Source organism: Hyperoodon ampullatus, assembly GCF_949752795.1.
Source record: "Hyperoodon ampullatus genome assembly, chromosome: 14".
NCBI classification, from domain to species: Eukaryota; Metazoa; Chordata; class Mammalia; order Artiodactyla; family Ziphiidae; genus Hyperoodon; species Hyperoodon ampullatus.
The window spans coordinates 59,403,335-59,423,597 of NC_136927.1; the positions used below are offsets into that span (position 1 = coordinate 59,403,335).

Genomic DNA, 20,263 nt, shown 5'->3' on the forward strand with positions numbered 1-20,263 from the left:
CTGTGGCTGTGTTCCAATACACTTTATTTACAAAAAGCAGCAATAGGCCAGATTTGGCCCAAGGACTGCAATATGCCAACCACTGGACCTTGAGGATACTCAGGAGATGACCTGGCTGCCGAGGGGACTATGCTCCTCTGTGAGATGGAAACTTCTAAGGTCTGGTGCTTTGCTAAGAGTTGTACATGGGTGCAGAACAGGGCACTGTGTGTGTGGAGTTTCTGACCAAGTGGTGGGTGCTGAGGCCCAAAGTGAAGGCTGCATTGGAATAGGTAGAGCCTCCTTCTTCATAAGAAACAACTGCTTTATTCCAGATCAGGCCCAACCCCCCTATCCCCACGGTCCCTGGGTGGACACTGTCCTTACTGGGCCCTCAGGAGCCCTTGTGCTGTGGCCTGACCACCAGCCCCTCTCTGGTGATGGCCCAATTGTAACTCTTGGGGGAGTCCAAGGCTTCTTCCACCCGCGCCTCCAGGTTCTCTCGGGTGATGAAGTTTTTTGCTTCCTCCTATTGGAAGAGAGAAGGCCAACTGAATGGAAGCCCTCAGAACATGCCTGCTAGCCTTTAGCCCACTGAGGGAGGGGCTCCAGCTCTCCTGTGGGAAAGATGTCTGCAGCCCAGGTCTTCTCTGAGCACCCCGCTGACCTTCCAGTGGAAGAACATCAGGCAGCTTTGCCACATTCAGTTCTCTTAGACAATCATCCCCTGGACACTTTGGCCAAAACCCAGACACACCAGCTGTGACAATTCATTGGGTGGAATCAGTCTCTCAATATTGCCTAGATCTCTCAATCTCTCTCAAACTGTCCTTCTCCATTACTTTAACTCAAGCCTCATCCATTCTCGCTGGATCACTTCTAACTGGTCTCCCTGCTTTTAAGTCTCACACCTGCCATCCCAGGCCAAAATGTTTAAACCCTTCGGTGACTTTCCCACCCTCACGGCAAAATATAAACTCCTTGGGGAACGCGGGGGCCAGTCTCACAGACAGTGGCTAGCCAAGGGAACACTGCGGTGTCAACTCTCACCTCCGGGTCTTCGCGCCTGACAGGCACTTTCCCTGCACGCCTCCTCTTCCAAATCCTCACCTGCTAACCCCGTGTCAAGACTCAAGGCTACTCTCTTCCCTCTGCATGTAGCCGGGGCCCCACCTCCCCCACCTGGCTGCGCGCAGGACTCGCGGCACCGGCGGAGTTCGCGGCCTGCAGCCCCACCCTCTGGAGACACGGCCCACCTGCAGCTGCAGCACTTCACGCTCCTTGAGCTGCGCCCAAGCCTGCGCCTCTCGGGCCTGCCGGGCCTCCTCCTCCGCCTGCCGCCGCTCCTGCTCCCGCGCCTCCTGCTGCAGCCTGGCCATCCTGGGAGGAGTGACAGGCCGAGGTTGAGCGTGGATGGGTGTCTCCCGGCCGGCAAGGCGTCCCCGCTTCGCCTCCCGCCCCACTCACCGCAGCTCGCGCAGTCGCTGGTTCTCCGCCTGGTTCCAGGCCATCAGCTCGCGGTGCTCAGCGGCGTCCTCCAGTGCCTTGCGCTCTGCCAAGACCCCGGCCCGGGCCTCGTGCACCTTCTTGCGCACCTCGGACACGAACTCCAGCCTGGACGGAGACGCGCCCAAGGTCGGCACTCTCTTCGCCTGCCCGCCCTAACACACACGCCGGACGGCACCGCCTCCCCCTCCGTCACACACACCTGAGGGCGCGCACCGTCTGGCGGTACTGCCGGTAACGCTCCGTCAGCACGAAGAATTCCGCAGGATCCACAGCGGGTGGGGTCGCCACGCGCCCGACCTTAGACTTGGCCGGCGGGTCGTGGCGGGTCTTGCGGCAGCGCACGGGGAGCAGAAACGGGGCTGGGGGCCGGCCCATGGGCCGCGCGCCCAGGGCGCTCAGCGCACGAAGCATGGCCTGACCGCCTAGCGTCCGGCGCGCCGCAGGGCATCACTGGGGTCCGGAAGTGGCCGCGGGGCACCACGGGACGCGTAGTCCGCGGGCTCCGCCCCCACCCTCTGTTGCCCGCTGACATTTGCGTCCGCCCCCGTCCCCCGGAACCTGGCTGTGTCCTCCCTGCGGGACCGGGTTCCAACCTGCATTCCTCCAGCCCCCACCCGGGGAAGGGTCTCAATGGAGAGAGAGGGGACAAAGGATGCAACAACTTCAGGGACCTCACACCTTTACTGGAGGGCAGCGGGGCGCGGCGCTCGGGGTCGGGTCTGCGGGAGGAGGGGGCAATCATTCCCCCGGACGCTCTGGTCACCTGACCGCCGAGCGGCGGCCTTACCCGCCCCCTCCTCTCCTCCCCTCCTCTTCCCTCGTCTCCCAGCTTGGCCTCGCTGCGCAGCATTGAGCGACGGCCGGCGTTGTGGCTCCCACGTCCTGCGGACGCCCCCTAGCCTCCTAGAAGACCCAGCCTGCGGGTTCTCTAGCTCATTGGGCTTACAGGCGTTGCCCACCTGATATCTAAAAACCCGAGCTCACACCGACTGAAATTAGGCGATAAGGTCTTGCCTTATAGGAATTTACGCTTTCTTCTTTAGTTATCGTGCTCCCGTGGTGCACTTTAAAATACAATTTGCAAAGTAATTAACCATCTCCCTACACCTGTCTTCTGTTATTGGCCTTGGGGAGCTCTGCAATCACTGAGTCATTCCCAGTGCACGTATCAATGACCACCTGGTTATCGGGGCCGTACTGCAGAGTGAGGTCGCACCCCTCACCTCTTTTCACTGGCTGTGGGTCTGCCCACCTTGAGCCACACTGGCTTCCCTTGGCTGTCTAGAAGCCTAGGGGACTTCACAGCCGCCACTGTCCTATTTACGGAGGTTTGTAGTACCTCCTACTCCACTAGTGACTTCTAATCTTTTACTTTAATCTAACATAGTATTTCATCATAAATTGTCTAGGATTGGGGCTTCCCTGTTGGCACAGTGGTTAAGAATCCGCCTGCCAGTGCAGGGGACACGGATTCAAGCCCTGGTCTGGGAAGATCCCACATGCTGAGGAGCAGCTAAGCCCGCGAGCCACAGCTACTGAGTCCATGTGCCACATACTGAAGCCCATGCGCCTAGAGCCCGTGCTCCGCAACGAGAAGCCACCACAATGAGAAACCTGCGCACCGCAACGAAGAGTAGCCCCCCCTCGCCGCAACTAGAGAAATCCCGCACACAGCAAAAAAGACCCAAGGCAGCCAAAAGTAAATAAATAACTCAGTGGTGTATCATTCCCCCTCACCCCCAGCCAGTTCTTAGCTTACTTACCAGCAGTGTCTGCACCAGGTGCTGCTTCCTGTGGAGGAGCCACCGGGCCATGGTCCTACTCTCCCAGGGCACACTGTCCTCAGGGGGAGGCAGAACATTGCTTGGGAGGTTGGGGACAATTTGGCCTGGGCTGTGAGCGGCAGTGCCCAGAACCCTTCCTTAGAAGGGAACTGAGGCTGCAGCCTGCCCTCCCCACCGCCACCCAAGGCTTGAGGTAGATGAAAGAGCCCCAGCCAGCACCTTCTTCTCACTTAGCCTGGGAAGACCCTTCAACTCACCTGGGGGCCCAGGAATATGTTGGGGGTCATGGAGTGAGCTGGAGGCTGGCTTTCCTTCAGGGTGCCAGCTGTGGGAGCAGTGCTGAGCCTTCGAGGGCTCAGGGTGGGTGGTCAGCAGCAGCACCAGGAGGCCTAGCCCAAAGCTGGCCATGGCAGGGCTGCTCCCATGGACAGTGGACAGCACTCAAGGAGTGCTCCCATCCATACCCCCTTCCTCTTCCTCCGGGGTTCCCTTGGACAACTGGCGTTTCAGGGGCAGCTTCAGTGTCTCCTAATGTTCTTCTCTCTCCTGCTATTGCTCCTTATACCAGGACTACAGGGGTCTGGACCCTGAGGGCTCCTGGCAACTAGCCACCTCCCAGAACCCCCGGGGCACAGAGGCTCCCTGCTTTGCCAGTTTTTTTTTTTTATGGGAAAGGATGGTTTTTAATCTCTTTTAATTAGAGGAAGAGGACAGCTGCGTCAGGAGACAGTTATGAGTTTTCTTCAGCCTCACAGGGAGGTTTCGTTTGAACTCGAGGCTTGGGGAGGGGAGGGCCTTTTTGCAGGTGAACTTGTTTGCCCAGGGTAGGAGGAGGCCTCCTCTTCTGCTGGTGCTGGACACGGTGGCCAGGAGGCCTGGGACGATGTGCGGGTACTTGGGAACGATGACCAGGTATTGGAGGAGTTTGGGACATGGCTGGATTTTGAGGAGTTGAGCCTGGAATTTGGTGGGGCTTCCAGCCCCTTTCCTCAGGGGTCACTCTCTTCCCTCTTATCTCCAACTCCTCACCATTTCTCCTACTCCTCTGTTTTTTCCTCTTGCTAATGTAGAAAACGAGTAGTGCCACGAAGACAAGGCAAAGCAGGCCTTCCCCAGTAGGACAGGACTACCCTTTCTTCCCTCAGGGATCTCAGAAGTGAGAGAAGGTTGGAGAGGGCAACAGGGGAGTTGTTCAAGAGACAGGCAGCAGTGTGGGGGCATGTGGGGCACCCAGTGCTGGGGGACATTATTGGCAGGGCCTCAGCTCCTTTTCACTGTGGGTTGCTATCTCTCTTCCATGGCAGTTGGGGATGTGGAATGGATGTGTGGTGGTTACAGGGGCAAGGGTTTCTACCCCTTGTCCCTCCCACGCTACGGGCAGCAGGCGCAGGAATAGTGTTGTTGGGGAGAGATGAGGGAAAGGGGGCCTTTCTGGGCGTGGGTCAGGGGTGGAGGGACTTGGGAGGGGGAAGAGGAGCAGTGTACCAGGCACCCAGAACAGAGCTCCATCCCGGAGCCCCAGCCCTGGGGAGGGCAGCCTTTTCACTCACCGAGGGAGAGCTGTGGATGAAGTGGCTCCTTTGAGGTGGCTCCTCCAGGCAGCAGTGGAACCCAGGCAGCCAGACCCAAGATTTATTGCTCAGGTAGTTCCACCCACTGCTCTGGGCCCACAGACTCCAATGATGTCTCAAAGAGGGGACGGGTGGCAGCTCGCCACAAACTCTCTTCCCTTCCCAGTGTATGTTCAGCTGCTGGCCCTGGGGTCACCAGACAGATGCCTTCTCCTTCCATCTTCCCAGGGATCTGAAGTCACAGGACTCCTGCTTCAGCCTGGCCTATGCCCCTGAAGTCTCATCTAGCCACTTCCCTAGCTGCATTCTCAAGCTCCTGCCCTTAGGTCTAGAAAGCCCTCACAGCCCTCTCTGACACAGCAAATTATGGCCCTAAGAGAGGCAATGCCTGGGGTGTCCCTGAGTCCCACCCAGCTCAGGGCTTTCCCTGGTAGAAAAGTGGGGGCCTAAGAGTGAGGAGTCCAGCAGCCTGTTAAGAAGTCTGGGGAGAGCTATGACCACTCTTCCTGAGGGCTTGTTTGCCCACTTGTAAAATGGGTTGGGTGGGATGTCCTCATCCACACACCTGGGCACCAGGACTGGGTCACTCCAGGTGGAAGTAGGTTTGGGTGGGGCATAGCTACCCCACAGGTGGTCTCTCCTCCAAGCAGGTGCCTGACAGGGGGCCCAGTTAAGGGGGCAGTGCAGCCTTTGTGGGCCTATCCAAAGGTGGTAGGAATAATTTTGTCCCTCAAGGTTCCAACCCCTCCTCATCCTGTACTTGGCCCAGGACCATTCATGGATTTGGGCACAGCCCCTGGAATGCCAGAAAAGGCTCCCGCCTTAGTCTGCATCAGCTCAGCTTTCCGCTGCCAGCCACCAGCCTCTGGGGGGCAGAGGCCAATTTATAGGGTTAGCCAATCTCCGCCTTTGGACAGCAATTTGAACAGCAAGTGCAAGGACAGGGTCAGGCTGGGCATCGCAGTGGCTGGTCACTGGGAGAGCAGGTGTGTCAAATTCTGTGGCAGAGATGGGGGAGATGACATCATGGGCACCTCGACTTCAGCTGCCCAGGCAGAAGGGCATGGGTGAATTTCCAAACTGACTTACCTGAAATGAATATTTGGACTGTATCATCAGTTAAACTGTTTTGGGAAACAGATTTTGTCCCTTTATGTACTGGCTAACCAAGTAAATTTTAGGAAAACATTTGCTTTGTGGTTTAGTGAAAACAATTCTTTGAGTTCAGTAAACTAGCTTAGTTCTGGTTTGGGTTTACAGAATGTTTTATTCAAAGGCCCTGCTGTTTATTTAAAAAAAGGAATGGGGTGCCTTTATTTTTTCTGTGATTGTGGTTTTTCCTGAAAATTCCAAACAAGAACAAGCTTCCCAGGGGAAAGCTTCCCTTTCTTTCTGGCCACATACTTCGCCTTTTAGGAATATCTGCTTTCCCCTTCCAGATTATAAACTCTGGAATTCATCCTTGTACCCCTCTCAGCAGGACACAGAAAGCCATTTGTTCACCACTGAGCTCTAGCTCACACTCAGCCCTGAGGCCACATTATTCCAGTCTGGGGGCTGCTGTAATCAGTTGGGAAGGCAGAGGTTTTGAGTTGAATGCTCAGGTGCTGTAGGAGCACAGAGGGGCACACCCCCTGAGCAGGTGGTCTGGGTGAAGGATGGAGAGTTAGCTAGTCTCGGCAATAGGGCTGCAGTGGGTGCTCTAGGGTAAGAGACAAAATGGAGAAGAGCTAACACAGGAACTATGGGGGGGATCTGTGGGTTTGGTGCTCAGTGGTAGTAGGGCTGGGACGGGGTGGGTGGGGGCAGAGAATGCTGGAGGCTGCATGAAAGGGCAGTGGGCTTTGGAGACTGGACAAACCGCTGGGTGTGCAGAGCCTGAGACTGGTGCCTCTGGGCCACCCTGTGGAGTCACAGTAGGAAGTTGGGTGTGTGGACCAGGAGCTCAGGGCTGGAGGAGGGCTGAGGGTCCACACCACACAGACTGCAGGAATGCTTGACCTCTGAGGAAGGGGGCTGTGGAGGAAAAGCTACAGAGTGAGGATAAAAGTCAGGAGGCAGTCATTACACCAAGGGGGGTGCTAGTGGACAGGGAGACAGTGGATCCCTGGGGCTCAGCACTGAGGATGAAAGGGTAAGGAGGGAATATGTGGGAATGGAAGAGCTTAGGCATGGGGGAAGTGCTTTTTTTTTTTCTTCTTTTAAATGAAAGATGAGCATATTGGGCAGGTGGGGGTAGAGGATGAAGGAAAACCCAGGACAGAGACAATTTGATGAAGTGAGGTCTCTGCAAGTGTGGCAGGCCCCAGAAGTTTGGGTGTGCAGTGGGCACAGTCACAGCTGACTGACTGAGGAGTGGGCACTAGATGAAGCAATCTCCTCTGCCCTTCCCACACAATTGTGCCACGTGAGCTTCAATACACTTCCCTTTGAGCCTGTCGGGTTTATGTCTCTTGACACCATGTGAGCTCTGAATAATACAGGAAAAGAAAGAGGTGAAGAGGGAGTGATGAGCCATACCTATAAGCTGAGGGAGAGAAGGAAGCAAAGAGCTGGGATAATTCCTGCTTGAAGATGTCTGTTTAGCAACCAGGGGATATGTTCGTTGCATGGCTTGCTGACCCAAGGCTTGCCCTCCTCCATCTGCCTGCACATGGTTACACAGAGGCACCAATAGGTAGCTTGCAAAGAGACAGGGTTTCCTTCCCAAGCATGGCACCCCTCACCAGAAATTCTTTAGATTCTGTCTTTGCTTAATTTATCCATGCTTCTTTTAAACCTACTGACTTTTTAAGTTTATCGCCCCTTACAGTTCCTTGGTTCCTACAGAAGGATCAGAGTACACCTACTGACTTACACGACTTCACCCCTTGCAACCTTCCAGAAGGTGGTCTGTGGTGGCACCCGGGCTTCGTGCATACACCCTGAATATGTGGTGCAGAACTTGGCTTCTATCCTGGAGGCCACTGCGTCTTTGCTTGCCTGGAATCTGAGGCCCTCTGTAATGCCTGCTCCGCTGATCTTTCCTCCTTTCGCTCATCTAAACTTCCAATATCCCGCAGGTCCAGTTCAAGTCCTACCTCCTCCAGCAAGCACGGCAGCGGTGATCTCTGTGCATGCCTCCGTGGGCCAGAAGGGGGTGCCACCTCTCACTCCTGACAGCCCCGAGGTGCCCCTGGTCCCTGACTGGCCCCTGAGCCTTAAGAAAGGCCCCGAGGGCTGCAAGGTTCTCTCAGCCCTGCACTGACAGTCATGGCAACCGGTTTCCTCTCCTGTTCCTGTGTTGGGCTGATCATGAAGAAAGGAGGCCATGAGCAGACACACCCTCCCAGCTGTGCCCTCAACTAAAGACCACATTTCCCAGCACCCTCTGTAGCTCAGTGTGGTCTTATGACTAGGTTTTAGCCAATGGGGTATGAGTGGAAGTGAAAAGTGCAACTTTTGCTTCATGTTTTTAAAAATGAAATTGTTTGCCCATGCTCTTTTTGCTTCTCCATGGGAAAAGACAGCGACCTCAACCATGAGGATGAGAACAACAACCTAAGGGACACTGGGACCATGAGATGGAGGATACTGGGTCTCTGGACTGGGCAGACTGTTAACATGAAAAATAAATGAACATCCACCTTATTTAAGACACTTTGTCTAACATGTTAGGCTCAAATTCGAGTTGGGATCTAAGACTCCCAGCATCCTGGCCTCTGGATCTGAGGCACTTCCACATAAAAGTCCTGGAAATGAGGACAGATATGAAAGGAAATGGAAGCAGTTTAACACAATAAGTATAGATATAAACACTTGCTCTGGACAGAGCGACACAATCCAGATAGTTTTGCAGCAAAGCACCAAGGACTGGAGAGGTCAAATCGACTCAAAGCTGAAAGCCAAGCCACCCCTCTCTCCTCCATGCCTCTGTACTTAGGGAAGCAGTGAGGACCCTGGCCATCTTCCCCAGGGAGCAAGGCTGGCTAGGACCACTGCACCAAAGATATGCTGGGAGTGAAAGAAGAGCCCTGATAACTACCTAAGAGCTAGAGGGGCTGCGTTTGTTGGAAAGAAGGAGCCAGAGAGACTGTGCCCTCTCTGCAGCCAGCTAAGACAGGACAGTAGTGGCAGGGACGGGAGTGGCCCAGGAGAACCCCAGCCCTGGTATGACTGCCCCACCCCAGACAAAGGGAGAGACGTTTCCTCAGGGAGTCAAAGCTTTTATTACCTGATAATCCCTAGTGTGGTGCCAGAGATAACACTCTGGTCCCTCTACTCGCCATGGTGGGATGTAGGCGGTAAGAGAAGGTGGGCAAGGGTGGAAAGGGGAGAGATTATTTACAGAGCAGGGAGGGGAGGGCGGTCTGAACTGGGGGCACTGGGACAACCAATTTCCTCAGGAGCTCTGATAACTTTGTGCTTTTTTTCTTAGTTAATGCCTAGCTACCTGGAATGAGTTTTGTGTTTCTTCTTTAGGAAAAGATGTATAAACCAAAGAACAATAGAGCCCAATTTCCAGGCAGAGGATTTCATGATATCAGTCCAAACATCACACTATTTAATTCCCCAATAAAACATTGGAAAAAGGACTATCAGTGCTAACACATTTACATATAAAATCTCCACCTAATAGGTAATAGAAGCCTATGTACCAATTTCTAAAACAGTTGTAAGATATATACACAATTTTGGGTATATTAACAAAACAGAATATTACAAAATATTAAAGGCAATTCTCCTGTCCACGGGGCCTTATCGCTTCTCACTTGAAGTTGGCGTAATCTGAGAATGCATCAATATATTCCTGCACCACCTTGTAGCAGAACTCATACTGTTCCTGCAGAGTGAAAGGTGGGGGAAAAGGCCAGGGTAGTTACAGAAGAGAAAAATGTACCTGCAGCTCCTGACAAACCCATTTTTTAAAAAATGGAAAATTCAGAGGAAATGAATGTTTTTGGATTTCCACCTGAGCCCTGAGCTGCCTGCCAGAATTCTGACAGCATTCCCCTCTGGGCTGAGTGCAGCTACCTTCTACAGATAGAAGTGACTGGACATGCAGATGGCGGTCCTAGGCCTGCAGAGGTCAGACATGAGCTCATGTCTGTCCACATACTCAGTGGTTACTGGTCATCTGGACTGTCAGGAGACCTGTTGAAAGGGAGACTGAGGAGAGGAGAGGAGAGGAGGTACTTCTGAGTCTTCCCCACCTTGGACCCATGGAGAAGTGAAGAGCCCCATGGGGCACCTGGGCACCCTCTTCTAGCCTTCACAGAGGCCACTTGCATCTCTTACTGGTGTGGGGCTAGGCTATGCCCCCACTGCTCTCCTGCCTCCCAAAGCTCATTCTGTTTGTCTGAGGCACCTTGAGGAAGGATGAGTCTGTGGTTACACAGTCCTCTGACTATCAGATGGGCCCCTCAAATGAGCCTCCCCCCTGAGCTGGCTTTGGCAGAGGAGCTGCAGATGGTGTGGTGGCATGGATAAATACACAGGGTAGCATACCAGTGTCTGGACCATGTGTGGCCTCTGCAGCCGCAGGCTCTTGACGGTCTGGAAGACATCCAAAATCCCCTCTGCTTTCACCCGTTCCAGGACTGTGCTTAGGGCACAGAAGGTCCCTGTCCGTCCTGCCCCCGCACTGTAACAAAGCAGATACACTTATCACACCTGCAATGACTCCCTGTGCCAAGGAGGCGAGTGACAGTGACAATGAGCAGATAAAGGCCGAGGCTGGTGCTCTTGGGAAGGTCAGTCATCCAGTGGAACTGCTGGGGGTGGGCACAGGAGCTCACACAGCTCTGGGGAGGCGGGTGCACCCCTGCTGCTCTTCTTGTACGACCGATTCTGCTTGCTGAGGGGCTCACTCATTGGGCAGTGGTGAAGAACCTCACCCCCACCCCCAGCACTGAGGCTTCTCTGTCCACCTACAAACAAGCCAGGGTTGGGGTGGGGTGGGGGGGAATCCCCTGGCGGTCCAGTGGTTAGGACCCCGCACTACCAATGCCAAGGGCACAGGTTCGATCCCTGGTTGAGGAACTAAGATCCCACATGCTGCGTGGTGCAGCCAAAAAACAAACAAACAAAACACACAAAAAACAAAAACAGGCCTGGGGGGCCCTGGCCTGCTGCTCATTCATGTCAAGAGTTCTGGCCTCCTCTTTCGTGCCCCTCTGCACTGGTATATGGTTGCTGATTCTTTTCCATGCTGCTCATTTTCTTCCTAAATCCCAGGAATCCAGACTCTCACCTTGACACTGTCCACCTGTTCAATGTGTCATCACCAGACCCTTACTGAGTGCCTGCTGTGTGGTAGGGACTGCGGTGGGTAGCAGTACCCCCAGACAATAAGATATGCAGTATGAGAAGGAAAAAGAGAACAGCAGTTCTAGTCAGTGTGGGGAGAAGTGCTATGGTGAACAGGGTGGCCAGGGAATGTGAGCAGAGACCCTGAGAAGGTGAGGACAAGGCCCTTGGAAATGAGCATCTCAGGAATGACGCAGGAGTGTGTTTAGGTGCTGAAGCCACTGTAGCTGCATCTGAGGGAGGGAGGGAAGTGAGCGGGGTAAGGTCAGGGCCCTCAGGGAGAAGGCCAGACCCCCGGTGCACTCCCTGCCTGGCCTGAGCAAGGAGCCCTCAGACATGTTGTACCTCGTGAGCCAGTGTTTGGATTCTGAGTAAAGGAGTGATGTGGTCTGACTGAAGTTTTAGAAGGAGCTCTCATGCTGCTGTGTTGAGAACAAACTATAGGAGGAAGGGTGGGAGCAGGGAAACCAGTGAGGCCAGTATAGTTACTGAGGAGAGGGCATGGTGGCTTAGACAGAGGGTCATGGTGGGGGGAGTGATAAACACTTGATTCTGAAATTATTTTGCAGGTAGAACAGATGTACATGTGTGAGAAAAAGAATTGTTCCAGGCTTCTTATATGAGTTAAGTGAAATACCACTTCTTGATGTGGGGAAGGCTGTGAAACAAAAGGCTTGGAAAGAAAGATCGGGAGTTCTAAAATAACCATTTAAAACTGAAGAGGCCCAAGTGGAAATGTTGAGTAGGTAACTGGATATATAAATCTGGAGTCTAGGGGAGAGGGTGAACTGGTGATAAAGATTTGGGAGTTGGTATTAAAGCCAGGAGATTGGATGAGTTCACCTAGGAGAGTGACTGTCAGTTGACAGAGGTCCAAGGACTTGGCCCTTGACCACAGATGGGGAGGAATTAGCAAAGGAGACAGAGAAGGAACAGCCAATGAGGACAAAAACCCTGGAGAGAAGCTATGCTAAAAGCATTCCACAGAGAACCAAATGACCAACTGTGTCTAATGCTGATGAAAGTCAAGGATAATGAGATTAGGAAGTGAGCACTGGACTCAACAATGTGAAGGTCACAGGCAGCCCTCACAGGGCAGTTGCAAGGGAGTATGTGGGGGGTTAACTGAAATGGGCTCAAGAGAGGCTGGGAGGAGAGGAACTGGAGAGTTAGTATGAACAAATATTTTGAGAAATTTTACAATTAAGGAAAACAGAGAAATAGAGGGTAGCTGGAGGGGAACTGGAGGCAAAAGTTTTAAAAAATATTAAAACGGGAGAAATCATAGCACATTTTTATGAAGATAGTAGGTATCCAGAAGAAAACCTGATGATGTAGGATAGTGAAGTCAGGTCCCTGAAGAGACAAAAGAGGATGGAATGGGTATCCAAGTGGAGGGTGGGTGTGGCAGACTTTAGCTTGACTCCCAAGATCCCTGCCTCCTGGTGTTCACATACTTGTGTGATTCCTCTCCCCTTGAGTGTGGGCAGGACTTGTGATGTACTTCTAACCAACAGAATGTAGCAAGGGTGATGGAGCGTATACAATTACATGTATGTGATTATGTTATGTGGATCATAATGTCTGTCATGTAAGGAAATACTCTCTCCTTCATTGGTTTGGAAGAAGCAAGCACCCATGCTGGGAAGGTCCACCATGTGGCAAGGAACTTCAAAATACAAAATTCCACAAGGAACTGAATGCTACCAACGACCAAGTGAGCTCAGAAGTGGATCCTTCCCCAGTCAAGCCTCAGATGGGACCACAGCCCATCTGGTCAACACCTTGACTGCAGCCTTTTGAGACCCTGAAGCACAGGACTCAGCTAAGATGTGCTCAGATTCCTAACCACGAAGACTGCAAGATAAATGTGTGTTGTTTTGAGATGCTAAGTGTGTGGTAATATTATTACACAGTAATAGAGGACTAATATAGCTGACTTCAGAGAGAGTTCAGACAACTCATCCACTGAACAGGAGGGATGCAGGGTCCACAGCACTAATGCTGTGGTGGTTAAGAGCAAGTGGAAATTCTCTGATTGCTTCTTTTTTCCTAGGCAAATAGAAAACATGGTCATTTCTTAAATATGAGGATGGGAGAGGTATTGGAAGTTTGAGGTTTGAGAGGAGGATGAAATGATCATCCAGGACAAAGGCTGGCAGGCTTTTCTATAAAGGGCCAAATAGAAAGTATCTTAGGTTTTGCTGGGAAGAGGGACAAAGTCAAGTACAACTGCACAACTGTGCTTCTTGTGTGCTGAGCAGCAGTGTGAGGTAGTAAGAGTACCACGAATGGTCTCAATACTGCTGCTGGAGCAGGACAGCAGCCACAGATAATATATAAGCATAGCCATGTTCCAATAAAACCTTATATATGAACACAAATGTAAATTTCATGTAATTTTCACGTTATGAGATATTCTTTTGATTAAAAAAATTTTTTTTAATGTAAACACAAGTCTTAACTTGCAGGCCCCACAAAACCATGTGGCAGGCCAGATCTGGCACTGGGCCCTAGTTTGCCTAGCCCTGGTCTAGAACAGTGGGAGATGCAGAAGGACTGCAGGGCAGCACTAATGGCCAACCATGAATTCATCAGAAACATAAAATGAGGCTTGTAACATGGTGCTTTCCTTTAGCCATATTCAGCTACATGGTGCAGGGTAGCCAGAGAATCTGGGGTTTGCCAAGAGAGGGTGACTAAGGGAGAGAGGAGCATGGAGGATTTAAAAGTGTGGGCAAGGAAGTGTTGATTTTTGTAGTTCAAGGAATCCTTTTAATTTGCCAATCCAATGGACAAAAAGCCATGTTTTACTGTTTTCATCCCCATTTCTCATATTGCTAATAAGGATTAGCATCTTTTCATGTTTACTGTACATTTGTATTAGATGGTGGACTTTGCCACTTTTTCTTCTTAAAAACATTTTTTCAAATGATTTATTTTTGTATGGGTAATAAATTAGCATAGTTCAAATTTCAAAAAGGTCAGAAACAGTGGAAAGTCTCCTTCCTACTCTACTTCTTCATCCTTTTAGTTTCTTCCTGGGAAACAACCAATGTCATCAGGTCCTTGTGTGTCCTTCCAGAGATAATTTATGCATATACCCACATAAACATATTCTTTCCCTGTCTCCCTCTGCTTTTCTCACTAAGCAATAAATCTTGAGGATTACTGAATACCAGTACATAAACAGATTTCTAATTAATTATCTGAAGCTCTGTAGTATGAGATATATCAGAGCTTACTGAACCAGTCCCCTATTAAAACATGCTTAGATTATTTACCATCTTTTTTCAAATTTTTTTGGCTACGCCGCATGGCGTGCCAGATCTTAGTTCCCCAACCAGGGATTGAACCCGTGCCCCCTGCAGTGGAAGCCCAGAGTCTTAATCACTGGACCACCAAGGAAGTCCTTACCATCTTTTACTATTATAAACGGTGCTTCAATTCTTGTAATTACATATTTCATTTTGGCCATTTGAAGAACATTTACTAGATACATTTCTAGAAGTTCCTTTGCTCATTTTTCTATCTTCAAAACCAATTTGTAGGAATTTTAAATATATTCTTCCTTCCCTTTTAAGAGATTCCCTCCCCCCAATTATAAAAGCAATACAAACTCAAGGTAAAATTTTTTCTAAAATGTAATCTCATACAATGTGCCCCAAACAAAATCCACCCCCTGCCCCACGGGTCCCCTTGCTATCTTCCTTCTGTGAGTGACACCAGCCATTACCCAGCCTCGAACCTAGGAGACTCCTCTTTTTCACAGCTATGTTTATAGCCTTGTTCATTTTTCTTCTGTTTTCAACATAGTTGCCCTTTTCTCTTTTCTTGTGTTTCTTAGGGAAACAGGCCTCATTCCCATGTTGCCCAACTGGTCTTCTCCACTGTCAGTCTCCCCTGCTGTTCCCTTTCTGCATCACCTCCCCTGCCCAATATCTTAACATTAGGGACTGCTGTTCCCAGCACTTAAAGTGTGAAGTTCTTATCATCTGGGCCTGTCCTGGTCATTAAACTTGATTGCCACATGCTCGCCAACATCCCGCTCTCGTCTGGCTTTCCTCACTGTCTGATACAGGCTCCCATCACACCCCTCTGCCTGCCTCCCATGCCTTTCTCTCTCTTCCCCCTGAGGGTTGGGGTGGGCATACCTGCAGTGCACGGTGATGGGGTGGTTCCCTGACTGCTGCTGCTGCTTCTGCACGGCTGCAATGATGCTGATCATGCCCTTTCCATCACTGGGGATGCCCACTTCAGGCCAGCCATGGAAGTGGAACTGCCGGATCTGCCGGCTCTTGTTCTCCTTTGAAGGAAGGAGGATCAGGGAGGTAGGTGCAACCCTGCTTTCCCTGTGGGAGAAGCCCACCCACCAGGCATCTTACCCTGGTGTTGGTGACCAGGAGGTCTCTGACGGTATAGCTCTCACATTCCTCCTCCTTCTTCAGCTCCACTGTGATGTCTCCATAGGACACCAGTCCATCAGAGGGCCAGTACTGGGCACACTTCTCCTGGGGGGACAAATGGGAGAGGTGAGGGGCTCAGAATATCATGTGTGGTAAAAGCAGGGCTGCCCTGTGAGCAGACTGCTCCTCTCAACACAGCCACTTCTTACACCGACACACTTCTTCCCCAAGGTATCAAAAACTCAGAGGGTCCTTCTACTACTTAACATCACTCCAGTTTAACTTCTGATCCTCAGCAGGACATCCATATTTAACAACTTAAGTCCACTCATCACTTAACCTTTTGCTATTATTTATAGTCTAATTTGCAACACTGACAGGGTCTGTGAAGAACTCTGACCATCAGTTCATAGCTGCATCTAACACTCAATGGTAGGGTGGAGGGAGAGGTGGAATCAGTGTCTTTGTTCCAATTCCTTTTTCTTTGCTCCTTTGAGGTGTTCCCACATTTGTAGTTACTTATGTATATCAGACTGCTAACCCAGAAAAACTGAACCCAATTACATTCTCACCCAGCCATGGTGCTTCACCAAAGCCCAGTCCACAGTATGCTTTCATTCCTTTCCTCTTCAACACTTTTTTTAAAAAAAATGTGTAACTTCTTTTTTTCTGTTTGTTTTAATTAATTAATTTTATTTTTGGCTGCGTTGGGTCTTCGTTGCAGTGTGTGGCCTTCTCTTGTTGTGGAGCATGGGCTCTAGGTGCGAAGGCTTCAGTAGTTGTGGCACGCGGGCTCAGTAGTTGTGGCTCACAGGCTCTAGAGAGCAGGCTCAGTAGTTGTGATGCAGGGGCTTAGCTGCTCCACAGCATGTGGGATCTTCCCGGACCAGGGCTCGAACCTGTGTCCCCTGCATGGGCAGGCGGATTCTTAACCACTGCGCCACCAGGGAAGTCCCTCCTCTTTAACTCTTTAATCTGCAGTGGCACCTTACAGTTGCTAGCTCTTGTGTTTTTGTCCTTATTAGTGAGCACAAGATGGTTTACTGTTGTCTCTGCTTGCACCTCGCTCAGTTCCTTCTACAGCTCCTTGTGGGCAGGGGCTGCCTCTTTTCATCTTTGTTTTCCCAGCACCTTACACACTGCCTGCATCTGGTAGGTTCTCAATAAGTATCTGGTAAGTGAATGTGTTTAATGTCTGCAGAACAAGCCAAGGTATAAATACATAAACAAAACAAAATATGGTTATGCTGTCCTTTCTTTAGAGCATTTTAGGGGGGAAATTTGATACTTCATTGTTGGCAATTTAAAGGTATTCAACCATATGGGACTTCCCTGGTGGCGCAGTGGTTGAAAATCTGCCTGCCAATGCAGGGGACACGGGTTCGAGCCTTGGTCTGGGAAGGTCCACATGCCGCGGAGCAACTAAGCCCGTGCACCACAACTACTGAGCCTGCGCTCTAGAGCCCGTGAGCCACAACTACTGAAGCCCGCGCGCCTAGAGCCCGTGCTCCGCAACAAGAGAAGCCACCACAATGAGAAGCCTACGCACTGCAACAAAGAGTAGCCCCTGCTTGCCGCAACTAGAGAGAAAGTCCATGCGCAGAAACAAAGACCTGATGCAGCCAAAAATATAAATAAAGAAATAAAGAAATACAGATACTCAACCATAAATGTACTCTATGTTCATTAGAAAAGATTTGGGGAAATTAAATACAAAAATAAAAATCACTGATAGTCTCTCAGTCCAAATAAAATCAGTATTAAAAGTCCATTTTAATGACTTTTCTTGCTTTTTATGTGTGATCATTCATTACCCCCTTTATAAATGACACTGAGCTCATTTTAAAATACGGGATTATTAAAGTGGTAGATCAAGGAAATGTCACAGACCACTGCTTTTCAATGTGTGCCCACTAGGAACCCTGGGATTGAGGGTCAGAGCTCTGGGCCCCCTCTTCAACCAGAACAGCTTTAGAAAAATCTAATTAAGGCTCACCTTAAACAGAGACTACATTGGTTTTCAGGGCTTGGTGGGTGGAGTGAGTTTTGTTACCACAGTTCCTTCCCAACACTGCCTTTATACAGTTTTATCAGTCAGAACTAAAGACTGGGGCTTTAAAACCATTAGAACTGCTAAGATACAAAGAGCTTTACAGCAACAACATGTAGGAGCTAGAATCACACTATGGCAAGAAAAGGAAATATTAATGGTCCCACACTTAACAGCCTTCAGACATTTTAGATCTTCCTAGTTTAGGAAAAGAGGCATAACAGAGAAGAAAAGGGGCAGATTGCAAGGAGGACTCCCAGGGATGCAGAGTTGAACCATCAAGAGTCCCCTCTTGGCTTCCCTGGTGTGCAGTGGTTAAGAATCCGCCTGCCAACTCAGTGGACACGGGTTCAATCCCTGTTCCGGGAAGATCCCACATGCCGCAGAGCAACTAAGCCCGTGTGCCACAACTACTGAGACTGCGTGCCACAACTACTGAAGCCCGTGCGCCTAGAGCCCGTGCTCCGCAACGAGAAGCCACTGCAATAAGAAGCCCGTGCACCGCAACGCAGAGTAGCCCTCGCTCACCACAACTACAGAAAGCCAGCGCACAGCACAGAAGACCCAACGCAGCCAAAAATAAAAGGAAAACAGAATAAAGATAAATTAAAAAAAAAAAAAGAGTCCCCTCTTTAGGGAATTCCCCAGTGGTCCAGTGGCTGGGACTCTGCACTCCTACTGCAGGGGGCATGGGTTTGATTCCTGGTCGGGAACTGAGATCCCGCAAGCCACGTGGTATGGCAAAAAAAAAAAAAAAAAAAATCCCCTCTTCAAACTCTGGACAAGGAGTTGGTCAACAGTGAAAGCATGTCCGCTCTGGCTGCCTAAAGGGGACAACCAGCCAAAATGATTACCTGCGGTACGACCAAGAAGTTAGATCAGTGCTGTTGTAGGGTGAATTTCAAGGTGACACAGCTATTGTAGGGAAGCAGGTATGCTGTGCTGAGAGAAAGCAAGCCTGGTAAACTTACAGGGATAGGATTTAAGGGACGACATGAAATAAAGAGAAGCCACATAAGATGATCACAGATGTTGGACCGATGGCAGGAAATTACCCTACTCAGCCAGGTGAAGGCTTATTTAATTTAGCCCTCTCTGTGTGGGCCCAACAACACAAACAGAAAAAGCAGGTTGGGCTTAAATGGGACTTGACTCCCGAGGTGCCTCTCATGGCTATGGGGAGGGATATGGCAAAAAGAGCTGTAACAGAATCCAGAGCAGGATCCAGAGCAGTGGCTGTACCCACTGTCGCCCAGGGCTAAAAATGCCTTGGTATCCTGCTGAGGATGGAGACATGAGAGCACAGAGCTGGAGACTAGGCCTGTGGGGAATGCAAGGCTGTGACAAACATGGGACCCGACCCTCAGAGAGTAGAGGCTGTGGCTCATCTCAGAATCTATGCTCCACTCTGTACGTGGAGGGCAGACGGGGATGAGGGAAAATGGAAACTAGGAGACTTAAAATAAGCAATGGAAACAGGAGAGGAAGAAGGACCCAGTTCAAGTCTTGGGACTGGATATCAACAGGAAAAGTTTCTATATATATATATATACATATATACATATATATATATATATATATATATATATATATATATATATATATATATTTTGCGGTACGCGGGCCTCTCACTGTTGTGGCCTCTCCTGTTGCGGAGCACAGGCTCCGGACGCGCAGGCTCAGCGGCCATGGCTCATGGGCCCAGCCGCTCCACAGCATGTGGGATCTTCCTGGACCGGGGCATGAACCCGTGTCCCCTGCATCGGCAGGCAGACTCTCAACCACTGCGCCACCAGGGAAGCCCTAAATTTTGAATGCATGGGTAGATTTTCCCTCAAGATGAGGAAGCCCACAGAGGGTTTTAAGACAAGGAGTGATATAATTAGATTTATATTTTCAAAAGGATCACTGGGCCTTCATGTGGAGAAGTGGCTAAAAGGGAATGGGAATGGAAGCAGGCAGACTGGCTGCCAGACTACTTCAGTGATGCAGGTGAGAGATGATGGTTTGCATGCGGGTGACAGGAGTTACACTGAAGAGAAGTGGATATGCTCGGCATACATCACGACTCACTGACAGACTGGCTGTGGAGAGTGAGAAAAGGAGAGGAATAAAGGTAACTCCTAGACTTCTGATACGAGCATCTGGGTGGAAGGTGGTACAATTTACTGAGATGGGTAGGGTGGGATGAACCAGTATGAGGGAAAGGAGGAAACCAAATTTTATTTGGGCCATATGAAGTTTGAGATTCTTAACAGACATCCATGAGAAGATATCAAGTAGCTATGTGGATACACTGGTCCACAACTGGGAAGGTGGGGGGTAACTGGGCTAGAGACATAGATGTGAGAGTCCCTGACATACAGATAGTATTTAAAGCCACAGAGTTGGATGAGATCCTCAAGGAATAGTGTATCAAAAGAGAACAAAAGTGGGTTAAGACCTGAGTGTTGGACACTCCAATGATTAGAGGTCATGCAGAGGAGGAGGAGGTCACAAAAGAAATAACAAAGGAGTTGCCAGGCCAGTGAGCGGGGGAGGGGTGACATCATGGAAGTCAAGGGAAGAAAGTGTCTTGAGGAGGAAGGAGTGTGTGTTGACAGTTTCACACGCTGCTACAAAGGTACAAGAAAGACAAGAAAAGAGAAATAACTTTTGCATTGGGCAGATGGCAGT

The 20,263-nt window shown here is 50.4% G+C and overlaps 2 protein-coding genes across 11 annotated transcripts in view; both read right to left on the reverse strand.

Moving 5' to 3' along the window:
* Window positions 1-283: 283 nt before the first annotated feature.
* On the reverse strand, window positions 284-1,909 carry MRPS26 (mitochondrial ribosomal protein S26). Its single transcript, XM_079719203.1, has 4 exons — window positions 1,688-1,909; window positions 1,447-1,593; window positions 1,236-1,359; window positions 284-508 (listed from the first exon to the last, which is right to left on the reverse strand). The coding sequence occupies exons 1-4, from the start codon at window positions 1,897-1,899 to the stop codon at window positions 374-376; spliced, it is 618 nt and encodes a 205-aa protein (XP_079575329.1). The 5' UTR covers window positions 1,900-1,909; the 3' UTR covers window positions 284-373.
* Window positions 1,910-9,043: 7,134 nt separating this feature from the next.
* PTPRA (protein tyrosine phosphatase receptor type A) overlaps window positions 9,044-20,263 on the reverse strand; it is a gene marked incomplete at its 5' end in the record, with an annotated part of 132,525 nt that continues 121,305 nt past the window's right edge. For 8 of the 10 annotated variants that reach the window (XM_079719212.1, XM_079719209.1, XM_079719204.1 and 5 more), the window contains 4 exons: window positions 9,044-9,665; window positions 10,331-10,466; window positions 15,286-15,437; window positions 15,517-15,642. In XM_079719212.1, the coding sequence (XP_079575338.1) occupies window positions 9,591-9,665; window positions 10,331-10,466; window positions 15,286-15,437; window positions 15,517-15,642 (489 nt within the window). In that variant the 3' untranslated portion in view covers window positions 9,044-9,590. The remainder of the gene's footprint in view (window positions 9,666-10,330; window positions 10,467-15,285; window positions 15,438-15,516; window positions 15,643-20,263) is intronic. The other 2 variants (XM_079719207.1, XM_079719208.1) reach the window with 2 other exon arrangements.

Excerpts from the sequence above, each read along its gene's own strand:
- MRPS26 (XM_079719203.1), bottom strand. The coding sequence starts at position 1,899 with ATGCTTCGTGCGCTGAGCGCCCTGGGCGCGCGGCCCATGGGCCGGCCC. Across the intron at positions 1,594-1,687 it reads CAGACGGTGCGCGCCCTCAG|GCTGGAGTTCGTGTCCGAGG; the intron begins GTGTGTGTGACG and ends GTCTCCGTCCAG. Across the intron at positions 1,360-1,446 it reads CAGCGACTGCGCGAGCTGCG|GATGGCCAGGCTGCAGCAGG; the intron begins GTGAGTGGGGCG and ends CACTCCTCCCAG.